Genomic DNA, 13,756 nt, shown 5'->3' with positions numbered 1-13,756 from the left:
GAGATAGGGATACACCACTGGGTATGAGAAATAAATCTATTGCATCAATATCCATGTAAAGGAAACAATATCAGAAATAATGCAGCAAAAGAACAAGTAATTACAATGGTGATTCCGTTACATTTTCCCTTTTTTTTATTCTACTGGTTCTTTCTTCGTCAGTTTAAATCCCCAAATTCGTCTGCAAAAATAACTTTTCTACCTGAGCGCTACTATAAACGTAAAACGCAATTTAATAGCAGCTTAGACAATAAAGCTTGGTAATGGAATTACCTTGTCATAATGGAATCATCTTATTAGTAACAAATTATACTGATACAAAATAATATATGTAGCTCTATTAGCAATGACCAATACAATGAAACTGGGGACCTAGCACTGTCTGATAAAGAGTGGTGAAGTTTCCTAATTTATTTTTGCAGCTATATGATATACACGAAAACGAAAAGTCTCTCTCACAGATATATCCATATGGCCAAAACTGTTTTCAATTGAAACGTGTGAAAGGATAGCGTAATTGAGAAAGTATATATACCCGTATGTTTTTTGGTAAGTTGAATATTTTCCTCTATGTATGCTCACCGGAATAATATTTGTTGTACTACCGGGTCACTAGTTTTAGGCTGATACAACGCTATTCCAGAATTTAAGTAGGCCTATATTTAATAACTATACAAAATTCATTTTTATAATTCATATCAGAAATGGAAAAACTGATGAAAGAATACCGAAATGTTATATATCTTTCCATTATCATTTCATCTTTGTTCGAATATCGCGATACCATTTCACCAACACTGTATTATCTCTGTAGTTTACGATCGTTAAACAATTAGTCTACCTTCCCTTATTCTTAGAGAAACTAACGCTGAGCTAGTTCCGGTGATTTCGGAAGTGAAAATAGTTTAACTTATAAGAGATTTTTTTGTGTGCAGATGCAGATAATCGTATATGCAAGGCATAACCAAACCTAACGTGTTGCAGATTCGTATATGCAAGGAGTATAAGCGGAGTAAGAACGGGAACTACCCCAGCACTAGTTTAGCCATTCCCGCTCTACAAATGCATCACTTAGGTTTATTTCTTCTATAAATTTTATTCACATAATACGGAGCTGTGTATATATAAAACCAAAAACTAAACTGAAATACTCCAATCTGGGAATCGATTGAAAAGGGGGCCAACAGACTTACGCTGCCAGTTCACGTTTAGTTTTCAAAACAATTACACCTTAATAGGTTATGTTGTGGTATCCACGAGGTTATGGCTTACCACAACATTCGAATATGATATTGAATACGGAGAAATCGCTTAGTAATATTTCATTAAAAACCATTAAATATGTAAGCGAACTTACGAAATTTCTTTTCCTATTTTTTTTGTAAACAATGAAAATCTATTTTCTGCAGGTGTCGCGTCATAGAGCAAAACAAAAACAAAATAAACAAAATCTAAAGCCACACTGAAATCTCAGCTAAATAAACTAAAACCGACATAAAAATCAATCAATATACAAAATTTTTTAAGATCATAAATACGGCAAACAAAAATTTATTTTCGCTCCAAACAAAGACTATGTTGACAATTAATCTCCAAAACAAAGTAGAATCACGGAAAGCATACCACTCACAATTCAAAATATAGAAATCTAATGCAATACCTCCTCATTATGTGTAAAGTAATCAAAATTCCTCGGTTATGAATGAATATTACATTTTCATAAAACGTCATGAACACAGACAAGTAAAGACACGGTCAAGACACAAAAAGCAGTATATATGATGGAATATCGATCTGTAACAAACTTACCCTGCTTCAACTTGACACTAATACCTTGGGGATCATAATCCACCACAAGATTTATTGGAAAATCGAATTTCGCATGTATATCACCAGATTTTTCAGCACATGATACTGTTACCATGCGATACACAGTAGCCATTTTATAACGCTAAACCGAGAGGTTATGCGTTCCTAAGAGGTAAGATTTTTGAAGTCATTCAAAACAAACACAGCTAGGCAGCACATCTAACTCGTTGGGCAGCACCATAGATATTTGCCCGGGAAACTTCCATCGTCGAAAATTTAAGATTGAAAATGTCAGTGCCATCTACCACAATATTTAACAAACTAGACCAGAATATATCGACTCCGAACCACAGACAAATAAATAGAACTCCGAACTACAAAACACCAGCATCAATTGACTTGCATCTACTCCATAATGTTTCAAAGGTCTCTACTTGTGTAAGAAGTTACAAATTCATTCGCCAGATGGAAGAGGTGTTGCAGTACTTACAAATGGCTTTAGGGAGCCCGGGGGTTCATTTCCGCCCACACATAAGCCAGCCATTGGTCACTATCTTGTGCAAGATTAATACAGTCTCTATTATCATATCCCACCTCCCTCAAATCCATTTTAACATTATCCTCCCATCTACCTCTCGGCCTCCCCAAAGGTCTTTGTCCCTCCGGCCTCCCAACTAACACACTATAAGCATTTCTTGATTCGCCCATACGTGCTACTTGCCCTGCCCTTCTCTAACGTCTGGATTTAATGTTCCTAATTATGTCAAGTGAAGAATACAAAGCGTGCAATTCTGCGTTGTGTAACTTTCTCAGTATTTCGTGTTAATAGAAATTTTTTATGCTAGATGGCAGATACACTAAAGCTGAAAGTGAGTGGCTTTCGTCTACTCAAGGCGGCAGATACAAATCGTTCAATTTGTGATCTGCTGCATAATTTCTGATTAAATTCAGATTGCGAGTGAAGTGGTTTTCCTAGTCTGTTTTAAGTTAACTTATTGTGTACTATTTTATGTGTATATTTATAAAATTCAACAGTAGGCTATTTTAATAATAGTAGTAGTAATAATAATAAAAATAATAATAATAGTAGTAGTAGTAGTAGTAGTAGTAGTAGTAGTAGTAGTAGTAGTAGTAGTAGTAGAAGTAGTAGTAGTAGTAGTAGTAAAAGTGAACTTCAAAATATATTCAGTGCATCTCGTATTGGTTAAATCCCATTTTTTATTAACAAGTTTACATCGCTGTCGAGTTTACCTCAATTTATGGTATGGAAAATAGTTCATTTCTAAGCAAATAGTGTGGAGTACGCCACTCGATAAGATCTGCAATAAAAGAATATTGTCCTCCCCCCCAGGCTAAGATTCAAATGATGTCCTTGTTTTTGAGGCTACTAATATTGATTTTTCTCACAGCAAATACGTACAGAGTTCAAATGGTGCATAATATATTTTAAAATAAACTGAATTTGCCATCCAGGTTCGAAAAATTATATATCTCAAACTATGATTCATTTGAAAGTAAGAAACAGGAGGATTTAAGTTTATTCTCAATTTCTCGAACTTATAACTTTTTTTCAGACTAACTGGGTGTAATAGTCTTATAGGTTTCTAAAATAAAATTAATAAGAAACATATAGAGTTACTGTAAGGCATAGAAATATCAAATAAACTACATAGTATCCTTTCTTTGCTGTGTTATAATTATGTAATCTACACACATTTAACTTGTCTGTCGCTGGAGCGGTACTGTCGCATCAGTAGTCGAGTGTTGACAAGACCCCACACTGCCAGCTGCGCAGAACATACGACTGGACCAACGAGTTAGATACTATAGAGAGGCTAAAGACCTCTGATAAGCGCTCCCTGCGGAGGCCAACAGTACTATGGATCGTTCCCTAAAAAACATGGCGTCTTTAGTACCGCCAGCCTCCGCAAGGAGTGCTTATCAAAGGTACACTGTAACGAGTTGGTACATGTATTATATTTTTCAGATACATCAATATTTAATTTAAACATTTCGCTATAGGTTTTGTAAAAAGCTGATTTATAAATGAAAAAGTAATAATTAAGACTTTAAAATTTCCAAAAATGTCTCATTCCCTCGGATTTAAATGAAATGTACCGTAAATCATAATATTCGTTCCTGGATAATTAAACCCTCTCAATACAGGTACCATTGCCGCAGAGAATTATAAGATAAGACGGACTGAGCATAAGCGAAATATCTGTATTAATAAGTTTGTACCATCAAGAGTTTAGTATTTATTGTGTTTATAGGGCCCACTCCAATTTTCTTTTTATTAATGCGTTAGGGCTCTTTTTGTTACCAAAGAGGAAAGTTAGCACTTGCATCACACACAATTTGTCATTATTGTTCAAAATAATGTAAGAACAGTTTTATTCTGCAAAAGCCTCTGCTTAGTTGCGAGACACGTGTGAGATCAATGCTTGTTTCAAATTATATTAGATTACACGATGTCTCCATCACGCGAAAAGAAGTGTACCTAGCTGTGGTTCCTGTTGTTTCTGATAACAATGTTAATCGTAAATATCTTATCGTTTCAATAAATGTGGTGAGTTATGATCATGAGTAACTTTCTATTAGTATCATTCTTTAATTATGTTGCATGCTAAGAGATTATTTGTAGTTTTAATAATTTCAGTTTTCAAAAGTTCTCTGTGTTAATTCCAATTTCAAATGAATTTTTTTCAATAACTTAATTACTGGATATTTTTTTTAATTTTCGCCACTACCTTTCCTATATTTTACTCCTATTAGTTACATACGTCGTCTCTCTTGAAATCACCTGGTGAGCACTGAATTACATGATTTCATATTAGGTTAGACTAGCTGTAAGGTAATTAAATTTGTGACGAAGTCAAAAAATTATTTATTTTTCTTCTGCCGATTAAATTCATCCGTCTTTAGGTGCTTTGCTTTGGTTGCATCGAGTATAGCTTGTCATTTAATATCTGGGCTATATTTAGTGAAACTAATAAAACATAGGCCTACAGCTGTTATAAAACGTAAAGTTTTGTGTGTATTTTACTTTTTACTTATTAACATAGTCTTAATATGTAACTCAATTCACAATAATACTAACTTCATCACAGTCATTTCCTACAACATCCGAGCCACGCCCCTTTGTTTTGACTAACTGAAACATGGCGGACCAATGTTCAGTTGTCTTCAACTTTCTGAGATCTTTGTCCTCTCTATAGTATCTAACTCGTTGGACTGGACCCAAATCAACGACGAGACGATAAAAGTCACCCTCGGCTCCCTTTATTATGCATGCGCTATCGGTGAAGAAATTCCGCTTCCGGTGTGATGCTGAGCCCCGTTGTAAGCATAAAAATGTTTTATTTACCGCAATCCAGATATTCAGTGTGTTCCATTAATTACATTACATCCTCAACATCTTATTTTGCACTTATTTAATGCTAACGTATTATTGTTTTTATCATGATTTATCTTAAATGAATAATGTCTCCATGTATCGTCTCTTATTTTCTCAAAGAAAATTTCTGTAAATATTCCTCATAATTTATATATTATTTTCTGTTAATGTATTGTGCTCTATTTTTGCCCTGTAAATATCTTACATTTGTAACATTGCATCTTATAGTCGTTATTTATTATCCTTATATTTTGCCATAACCTAAATCAGTGGTTTTCAAATATGGTGTGTGATGAACCCTTTGAAGCTTACATTTCATTTTGGTGGACCTCCAGTGTTTTCTGTAATAATCTGGTAATCATTTTGTACTCATTAAACATTTGCATAATGTAGTGAATTAACTACCCTTAATAAGTTGGTAGCTATATTAAATATCAGTTTTAAGTTTTGAATATAATATACAAATACAAGGTTATTTTATGTTTTAGCATATCTTTACTGTCAAAAATGAAACCATACGGTTTCCAGTGGGATGTTTCTTTTGCTGTTAAAATTAACATTACAAAGACTGGGACTTTCAAACTACCTAGTACGACCAGCACCGGTCATTTTGACATGCACGTTTTATCCTAAATTTCTGTCTCATTAGCAGCTTTCATTTGAAATATCGTCTTATTACAGACTTAGTGGGTATAATTAAAGAGTTGCGAGTTAATAATTCCAGAACAAAATTTGAGACCACAATACACTCTTCTTCTAAGAAGAAATTGTTATGTGTAGATGAAGAAAATTTGTTTTATTAACTGTGTATAAGTACTAGCATATTAATTCTGCCATTTCTCGAATACAATTCTGTTCTTAACATCATGTTCACTCAATTTTACATTAAATATTTTTGACATATATATTTTGTGTTTTCTGAATTTATCTATAGTCTATTGATTATTATAATCACATCTTGCACACACACATGTACATGATTCTACACTTTGCACACACATACATGATTCTTTCAGAATTTGTTATACTTTGCGCAGACATGTGATGTCTTATTTCTGCTGTGACACCCTCCAATCTGACAGGTCTTTCTCTCCGGTTTCCTGGACACTGCTGGAATATATAATCTCGCGAGATATAATTAAAATCACCAGTCTCATTTTCATCTTCGTCACAAACACTAACTGGATATTCCCTTTCCTAATCTATTTCTGACAGTGTTTCTAAATAATGCAGAATTCTTCATCACTCATAATCTTTCATAACAGAAGTTCATCGCTCAAACCCTTTCGTGCCATGTTTGCAAAATAACTACAGTACATGGCAAATAGAAATCTTGAGATAGACTAATGAAATACTTCACACAGTTGCCAAAAGAATTGCCGCTGTTATCCAGAATAAATTGACTATATTGTAATGTCATAGGAAAGCGGTTATAAACTCCCTATTGTCGTTCTTATGTTTGAGTATCAACCAGTCTACATAAAGAGAATATTTTCGGTAATATGAAAGACTTGCCACATACATTCAGTAAGCTTGTCACATGGGGACAATGTAGGCCTATTGAGTTCATTATTAGGAGGCGTAAGACGATCATAAAACAGCAATATTTGTAGTTTGCTGCTGCATGAAAATAAGACAGTGCAGACCAGTAAAAATGACCTATGTTCGTCCTTCTAGGTAACTGTACTTTTATCCCCATAAATAATGATAGGGACTTGACATTTTCAGAGGATCTAAAAAGAGTAAATTCAATAAATGTCCTGAAGGACTAGCTTGTTGAGCAAATACACAGAGGAGGTACAAATAAATTAAATATCGAAATGAGTCAAATGATCGGTTGGTTCTTCTAGTGTTAAACAAGTTTTTTATACTTATAAAATTATTAGTGGAATGGTTGAAGTCGCTTTGCGAAGTCTGGCTGAATTGTAGGTACTCTAAAGCTGCAGTTTGTTTACGGCGATCATTGCTTGGAGTTGCTGGCTGTTAAAATGAATGCGCACTGTTTCTTTACAGCGATGATTGTTGGACGCGGTGCAGAACGCTGGAGGTTGCTTCTGAAGCAAATTCAGGACGCATATCACTCCATACATGTTCAATAATCGATTTTTAGAGAAGGCCATGTAGAAATATTTAATCGAGTTAAAGTAGCAAAACAAATGAGAATTGACAGCGATTTACACTGATAAAGAAACCACTTCCTGACAATCATCGCCAGCATTTATAATCGCCGGCGATGTGCGTCCGGTGATGATCACCATAAACAAACCGTAGCTTAAGTTGCAAATCTACCTTAAGAATATGTTTACTTCTATACTCGTATTTGTTCTTCAAGAAGACCAGAGCAGAAAATGTACTCTCACTGAAATATACTGATGCAAATGGCATTAAGTGTAGTACTGCAATCCAGAAAACATTGAGATATACTGGTGAGTCATGCAACCAAGATTGCAACAGAGATGTTTTAGGAAACACAATTTTTAACCACGATATCAGTAGATAATTCTAATAATTTTAAGAGACCCTTTTCTTTGGTCAAACTATTAATTGTTTGTCATCGGGAATGAATTTTTCATACAATTGTCTTTATTTGATAATATTTCCGTAATTTTAATCTCAATCAATGAAGATACTTTTATGCTTTCAAACATATTGGACGAAAGTCACAGAGTGGAACATTAACCGAATTCTCGATTGATAACTCAGCAAGACCAGTTTAATTTCTTTATTGTTGCTTTAGTCTTATCCTGAATGCTGAACACAGTTGGATCCTAGAGATTAAAATAAAGAAAAATAATAATAATATCGGATATGTAAGCAAGAGTTTCAAGCCAAGGGAAGTCCTTGGACAAACTCATTCCTGTTAAAATCTCAGAAGTGTGAGATAAAAAATATTTCAGCCAGCTGATATGTCACAGAATGTGATGAAGTTAAATTTAGTTAAAATAACGTTTGAAAACATACATTGGTTCCACACAACCAGGTGGGCAACCACTTGCTTAGGTAATTTGTCAACTATGAATGCCATAAATTGTGTATTAAGTTATACTTCAATATTGTATAGCATTGTTACATGTTTTAATAATTTTTGTCCTGTAAACATCTTACAGATTATTGTAATACAGTTTCTTGATGGTTTCTTGTCCATTGTGTTACTCAACTGTGGAATAATAAATAATAATGAATATAGGTCTATGCCGGTAATAATAAAAAAAATATATATTTTCTTTTTTCCGAGATGTTCCAGTCGAACCAAACCACTACTCTCTATAGAGTTCAAATAATAATCTTTGGCCTATATCATCTTTCAAACAAATTAATTCAATTTTTAGCTAAACTAGTGCTGAAGTAGTTCCCCGCTTATATACATGTTGCATATACGAATCTGTGACAGGTTAGATTTGGTTAGTTTAGGCTTTTGTTATGCCATGCATATATTTGTCTATGATGCATATACGATCAACTGTATCTATATAAGAAGAATCCGTTATAAATTCAACAATTTTCACTTCCGAAATCACCAGAATTACCTCAGCGCTAGTTTCGCCGCTTTATTAACATAGGAATATCTCTTCGAATTGTTAACAAGGTTGAGATCACTCTTAATTTTACTGGATGTGATGCCCCTGGTTTTATAAATTTGCACACAAAGTGTCTTGCAGCCCCTCTGAAGTTGACACCTACGTTTGGTGATATTTATTTGCATATCACGACATTCATAAGTTGGTTTACAGTTGAAATATCCAGAACTACCTCAGCGCTAGTTCTTGCCGCCCCTCTGAAGTTGTAGATGGAATATTGTGTTGGCCAAGTTTAATATCAATACTACCACCAGAAATTAACTCTTAATACATATAGCCTATCAAGACTTATGAGGAAATATTCTGGAATACAATTATACGAAAATAAGGTTTGACTTGGATAACAGGAGCTGGAGTAATAATTGCGAAATCTACCAATGCACTATTATTATAATTACGTAACTTGTATCACCGAAATGTAAATAATATACGATTGCAGTGTTGCCAGCTCCAAATCGAAAATTTCCTCGATGAAACAGGCAAAATTTCCCCAAATTTCCTCAACATGTCTGCAAACTCTGGATTTGTGCAGGAAATGCCGGATAAAGAAAAAAATAGATGATTTGATAAGACGTAAAAGTGCTGTTTTGTTCATTATAATACCTGTAAAACTTCCACATTACCCCAATATTGCTTTATAATATATTTTGCCCCAATATTGCTTTATAATATATTTAAGCTTTAAATTGTGACTAACGAGTGCAAAGTAATGTTTAATTCTAAAATTAATCTGAATGAAACGGACATTCACTTTTATTTAGCATTTTTATGGTTAAGTGTTTTTGGAATTATACTGGGAATGTAGAAGCACAATACAAATTGAAGAGAGCAACTGCATTCTAAACTTTCATGTTACTTTATTCGTTAAAGTATAACGGAAATACAGATTCTATCATAATACTGATTTATTTGAAACACATTATGTGAGTGAAGTTTGTTTCTTCTATAGCAAAACAAAAGAGTGATTAGCTGTTGGTAACAGTAGGTTTGAAAAGGGCAACAGATTTTTGTAAGCAATGAGCTGAAGATTATAATTAAATAAATAAATAAATAAGAAAGATTGATTGGTATTGGTGAAGTAGCAATAATTTGAAATTTAAACTTTCTTTCGCGTACATGTTCTAATTTGTCAATAACTATCATTCTGATCGGCCAGTACAAACGAATCTTATCACTTCGGAATATGTATAAGACTTTCTTGTGTTAAAAGTTGTGTAATCAAGATGTAGAATTTTATCAGTTGGATAGACAGAAGATGAGCTGTGGAGAGACGGAAGACAAATACAAATCTCATGAATAACATAATATTTTATTGAAAATCGACTTGAGAGATGTGTATTTATAACACACGTGTATCAAAGAAAGAAAATATAAAGCGTTCAATTTTTTATTGTACATTTCTTCTGTGGATTTAATTGAAAGCCAAAAATTCCTCAAAAGTCTAGTATTTTCTTCAAATCCTCAAAATTTCCCTCTTCTTTACAGAAGCTCCCTAATTTGAGGAAATTTCCTCAAATCTGGCAACACTGTATGATTGTGACGAAGGTGAATCTAGCATGCGGTGAATAAAACAATTTTTATGCTTACAACGGGGCCCAGCATCACACCAGAAGCGGAAATACTACACCGATGGCGCATGCGCAAAAAGAGAGCCGAGGGTGACTTCTATCGTCTCGTAAATCAACGAGTTAGAAAGAGAAGACTATAGAGTGGTCATGTTGTCCTGTACAGCGCTCTTTGCGGTGCCACCGCGAAACACGGCAGATCTGAGCTAAGCGCCCACCTTTGTAAAAATTCGTCTGCTTACAATGTTGTATAACGGAGGTAATAAGTACAAAAAAAACGAAGAAAAAACATGCCTGTTGTGTGTGCTAAATATAACTGCGATGTCAAAAGGAAAAAGACAACTGATATATCATATTTCATGTAAATTTTATGAAGTTAAGTCCATAGTTTTGTTAATTAGCAGCATTTTTTTTCATGCATAAATGTGTAACAACTCCCGGCATAAACAAAATAAATGGTTCACTGGTAATGTACTTAAACTAAATACGGATAAAACCAATACAATTCCGTTTCAGACCCAGTGAAAAACAAATAGCAATACAATATTAAAACTGTATTTCGACACCGGCATCCTTTATTTCTGCTCCTTCTGTCCTTACTGCTTATACAAGAAGACGATGAGCTGTAGCTTATGAGTAGGCCTATTTCGAAGACAAACGATTAATCAAATACATGGTTCACTAGTAATAAAGTTAAACTAAATACGGATAAAACCGCTACAATTCCGTTTCAAACCTAGTAATAGCAATCAAATATTGAAACTGTATTTCGACACTCGCATCCAAAGTAACGCAAAACTCTGGGGAGGGTCGTATTGTTGTTAGTATTTTGACTGGAAGGACATGAAAGAACATAATTGAGCACCCACGTGCAATAATGGGGTAAGTATGAATATATTTCGTAACTACTTACCCCATTATTGTACGTGGGTGCTCAATTATACACTAATAATTATCTATGGTGCCACAGCCCTTGAAAGGCTCAGACAGACCAGCCGGCTGTTGGCCTCACGTTCACATTTCGATAATAATTATACTTTACTGTAACAAAAAACTGAAAGCGTGTTTTGTCATGTTTCACCCACGTTACAAGCTTGGAGGTAAAGGTTGTTTACTACAGATAGGGCCTACTTTCATTCTATATCTTATGGTATAGTAAATAGTTTTGCAACGTGTAGAGACTGAGAAAACAATTTAATAAAATCATCCGAATCATATTCGTTCATTTTATAGGCAATCTTGCAGGTCGCATTTAAAAGAACATAGGAATATTAACATTTTCTTCAGTATATTTGCTAGGACTTCTTGTCATATTACATGACAATTTTGCTTAGGTTATTCTTTTAAGCATTCCTTCTAGGAATAGCTCAAGTGTTTTAAATTTAGCGTACATAAGTTTAGATTAAGTTCCTAGCACGTATTTGACGAAATACTAGGTTTTTCCACTCCAGTTTAACTGATTTATGCAAACGAAATTAAGACAGCTGACGATTCTAATGTCAGTTATCACCACGCCCACTTTGTTTTGGGCGCATAAGTTCATTACCGACGGTCGTTCAATTTTCTTCAAACATGGCGGCGCAATGACCACTCTATATCTTTCTCTTTCTAACTCGTTGACCCAAATTGAAGCGATCGCTCGCCGCCATCTTGAGGCGGACGGAAAGCAATGATGATAGAACGCAATCGTAAAACAAACTAAGATTTATTACTATACAACATAAAAACCACAGTCTACTATATACAGTCGCGAAGCTTGAGGTGTTTTTTGCAAATCTCGTGATAAAACGCTCCAAGCGGTTAGCAACTAGAAACAATAGACCACAGTCTAATATATACAGTCGCGCAACTTCAACACTTTTTTTGCCAACATTCGCGACACTAGCGCCCAAACGGCAGGCAAGGCACTGGTCATAGGGTTGATACAGTCTCGTTCAGCCAGCACATGCTTTAAAGGGATGCGAGATGTTATAATGTTTTAATCATGCGTCGGAATAAAGTCAATTTGTGCAATGACACAAAATTTCAGTAACAACAAGTTTAAGTCTCCGAATTTGTAGTTCTTCAGATTCCCTAAAAACCAAGAGAGAATCATAACTCAGTCATAACCAATAATCCATATTGTAGGTAGCCTACGTATTATGTTCTATAAAACATTTATTAGTTATCAGTTATCAGTGTTTTTCTCTTTATATTTTTCAAAAGTTGAAAGTTATATTGCATTCAAGTAGGAATCATGGTGTTAATTTTTCAAGAATTCATGGAGTATTGTAATCCTTTTGCAAAATATTCATTTCTTCAATAAATCCAGACTGTGTCGATAAATTTCTGATGTGTTGGTGTAGATTCATGTGGCAGACGTATTAAATTATCAAGAAATAAAAGAGCCTTTTTTAATTTAATATAAAAAGTAATATTTTCTGTAATAACCTGCATGATTTTTATTAGTGTTTATTTTACATTTCCAGTGATTATTTGAGCCGTTCAGAGCAGAAGTGGTGTAAGTCAAAATTAGGTAATGAGATTTAAAGTAAAAATTCTGTAAAATACAGCGCAAAGTAGCAATTAATATATCCTCCATGCTATTCACTGACTACTAATAGTTCAAATAAATTCAATATTAACTGCTACTTTGCACTGTAATTTACAGAATCATTACCCATTTTTGACTTACACCACTTCTGCTCTGAAAATAAAATTAAGCCTACATTTTCTGAGTTAATTGAAGTTACAATTTTTTCAACAAAATTGTGTGTTCATTTATATGTTCTCACCTACGTCATATTAACAGTAAGTGCATGTAATTTACGTATTATAGAGGCAGGATAAGTTAAAATTAAGCTTATGTGTGAAAACTGGAAATGTAATGTAAACTTCTATAAACTTGTCATTAAAATTTAAACCATAATATCAGCACTATTTGTGACTCAAAATAATAAAGGAAATACCGGTTCTTAAGAAATGGAAAAGTAATGAAATTCATAAATCATTGTCTGTCATATTAAGGTTTAAATCCTCCCTTTTTTTATTTTTAAGTTTATCTCAGCGGCCGAGTTTACCCCAATTTGCGTTATGGAAAATAGTTAATTTCTCAGGAAATAGGGAGAGGAGTTCACCACGCGATGTACCCTACAATTTTGAAGCTACTAATTTTTACTCTTCTCACAGGAAATATAGAGTTCCAATGATTCATAAATATATTTAGGAATGAATTAACCGTCCACGTACGAACAATTATATTATTTCAAACCATGATACATGATCAGGGCCATGATTCAGTTGTAAGGAGCAGAAAGAATTACGTTTATTCCCAGCTTCTGAAACTTGTAGATTAACTGCGTGTGAAATTCTTCTAGGATTCTAAAGTAAAATTAATAAATACACTTACTGTATAGCATAAAAATATA

At 33.8% G+C, this 13,756-nt stretch overlaps 1 protein-coding gene across 4 annotated transcripts in view; it reads right to left on the bottom strand.

The window, feature by feature from the left end:
• The window catches only part of Art4 (arginine methyltransferase 4), a 161,456-nt gene extending 159,452 nt beyond the window's left edge, over positions 1-2,004 (bottom strand). The window contains exon 1 of one of the 4 annotated variants that reach the window (XM_069837206.1): positions 1,810-2,004. In XM_069837206.1, coding sequence (XP_069693307.1) covers positions 1,810-1,942 — 133 coding nt within the window. In that variant the 5' untranslated portion in view covers positions 1,943-2,004. The remainder of the gene's footprint in view (positions 1-1,809) is intronic. The other 3 variants (XM_069837204.1, XM_069837205.1, XM_069837207.1) reach the window with 3 other exon arrangements.
• Between the last annotated feature and the right edge of the window lie 11,752 nt (positions 2,005-13,756).

The sequence above is a fragment of the Periplaneta americana genome, chromosome 10 (assembly GCF_040183065.1).
Source record: "Periplaneta americana isolate PAMFEO1 chromosome 10, P.americana_PAMFEO1_priV1, whole genome shotgun sequence".
Taxonomy (NCBI): Eukaryota; Metazoa; Arthropoda; class Insecta; order Blattodea; family Blattidae; genus Periplaneta; species Periplaneta americana.
The sequence above is the reverse complement of the archived record's forward strand: the minus strand, read 5'-3'. Positions and strand labels throughout refer to the sequence as shown.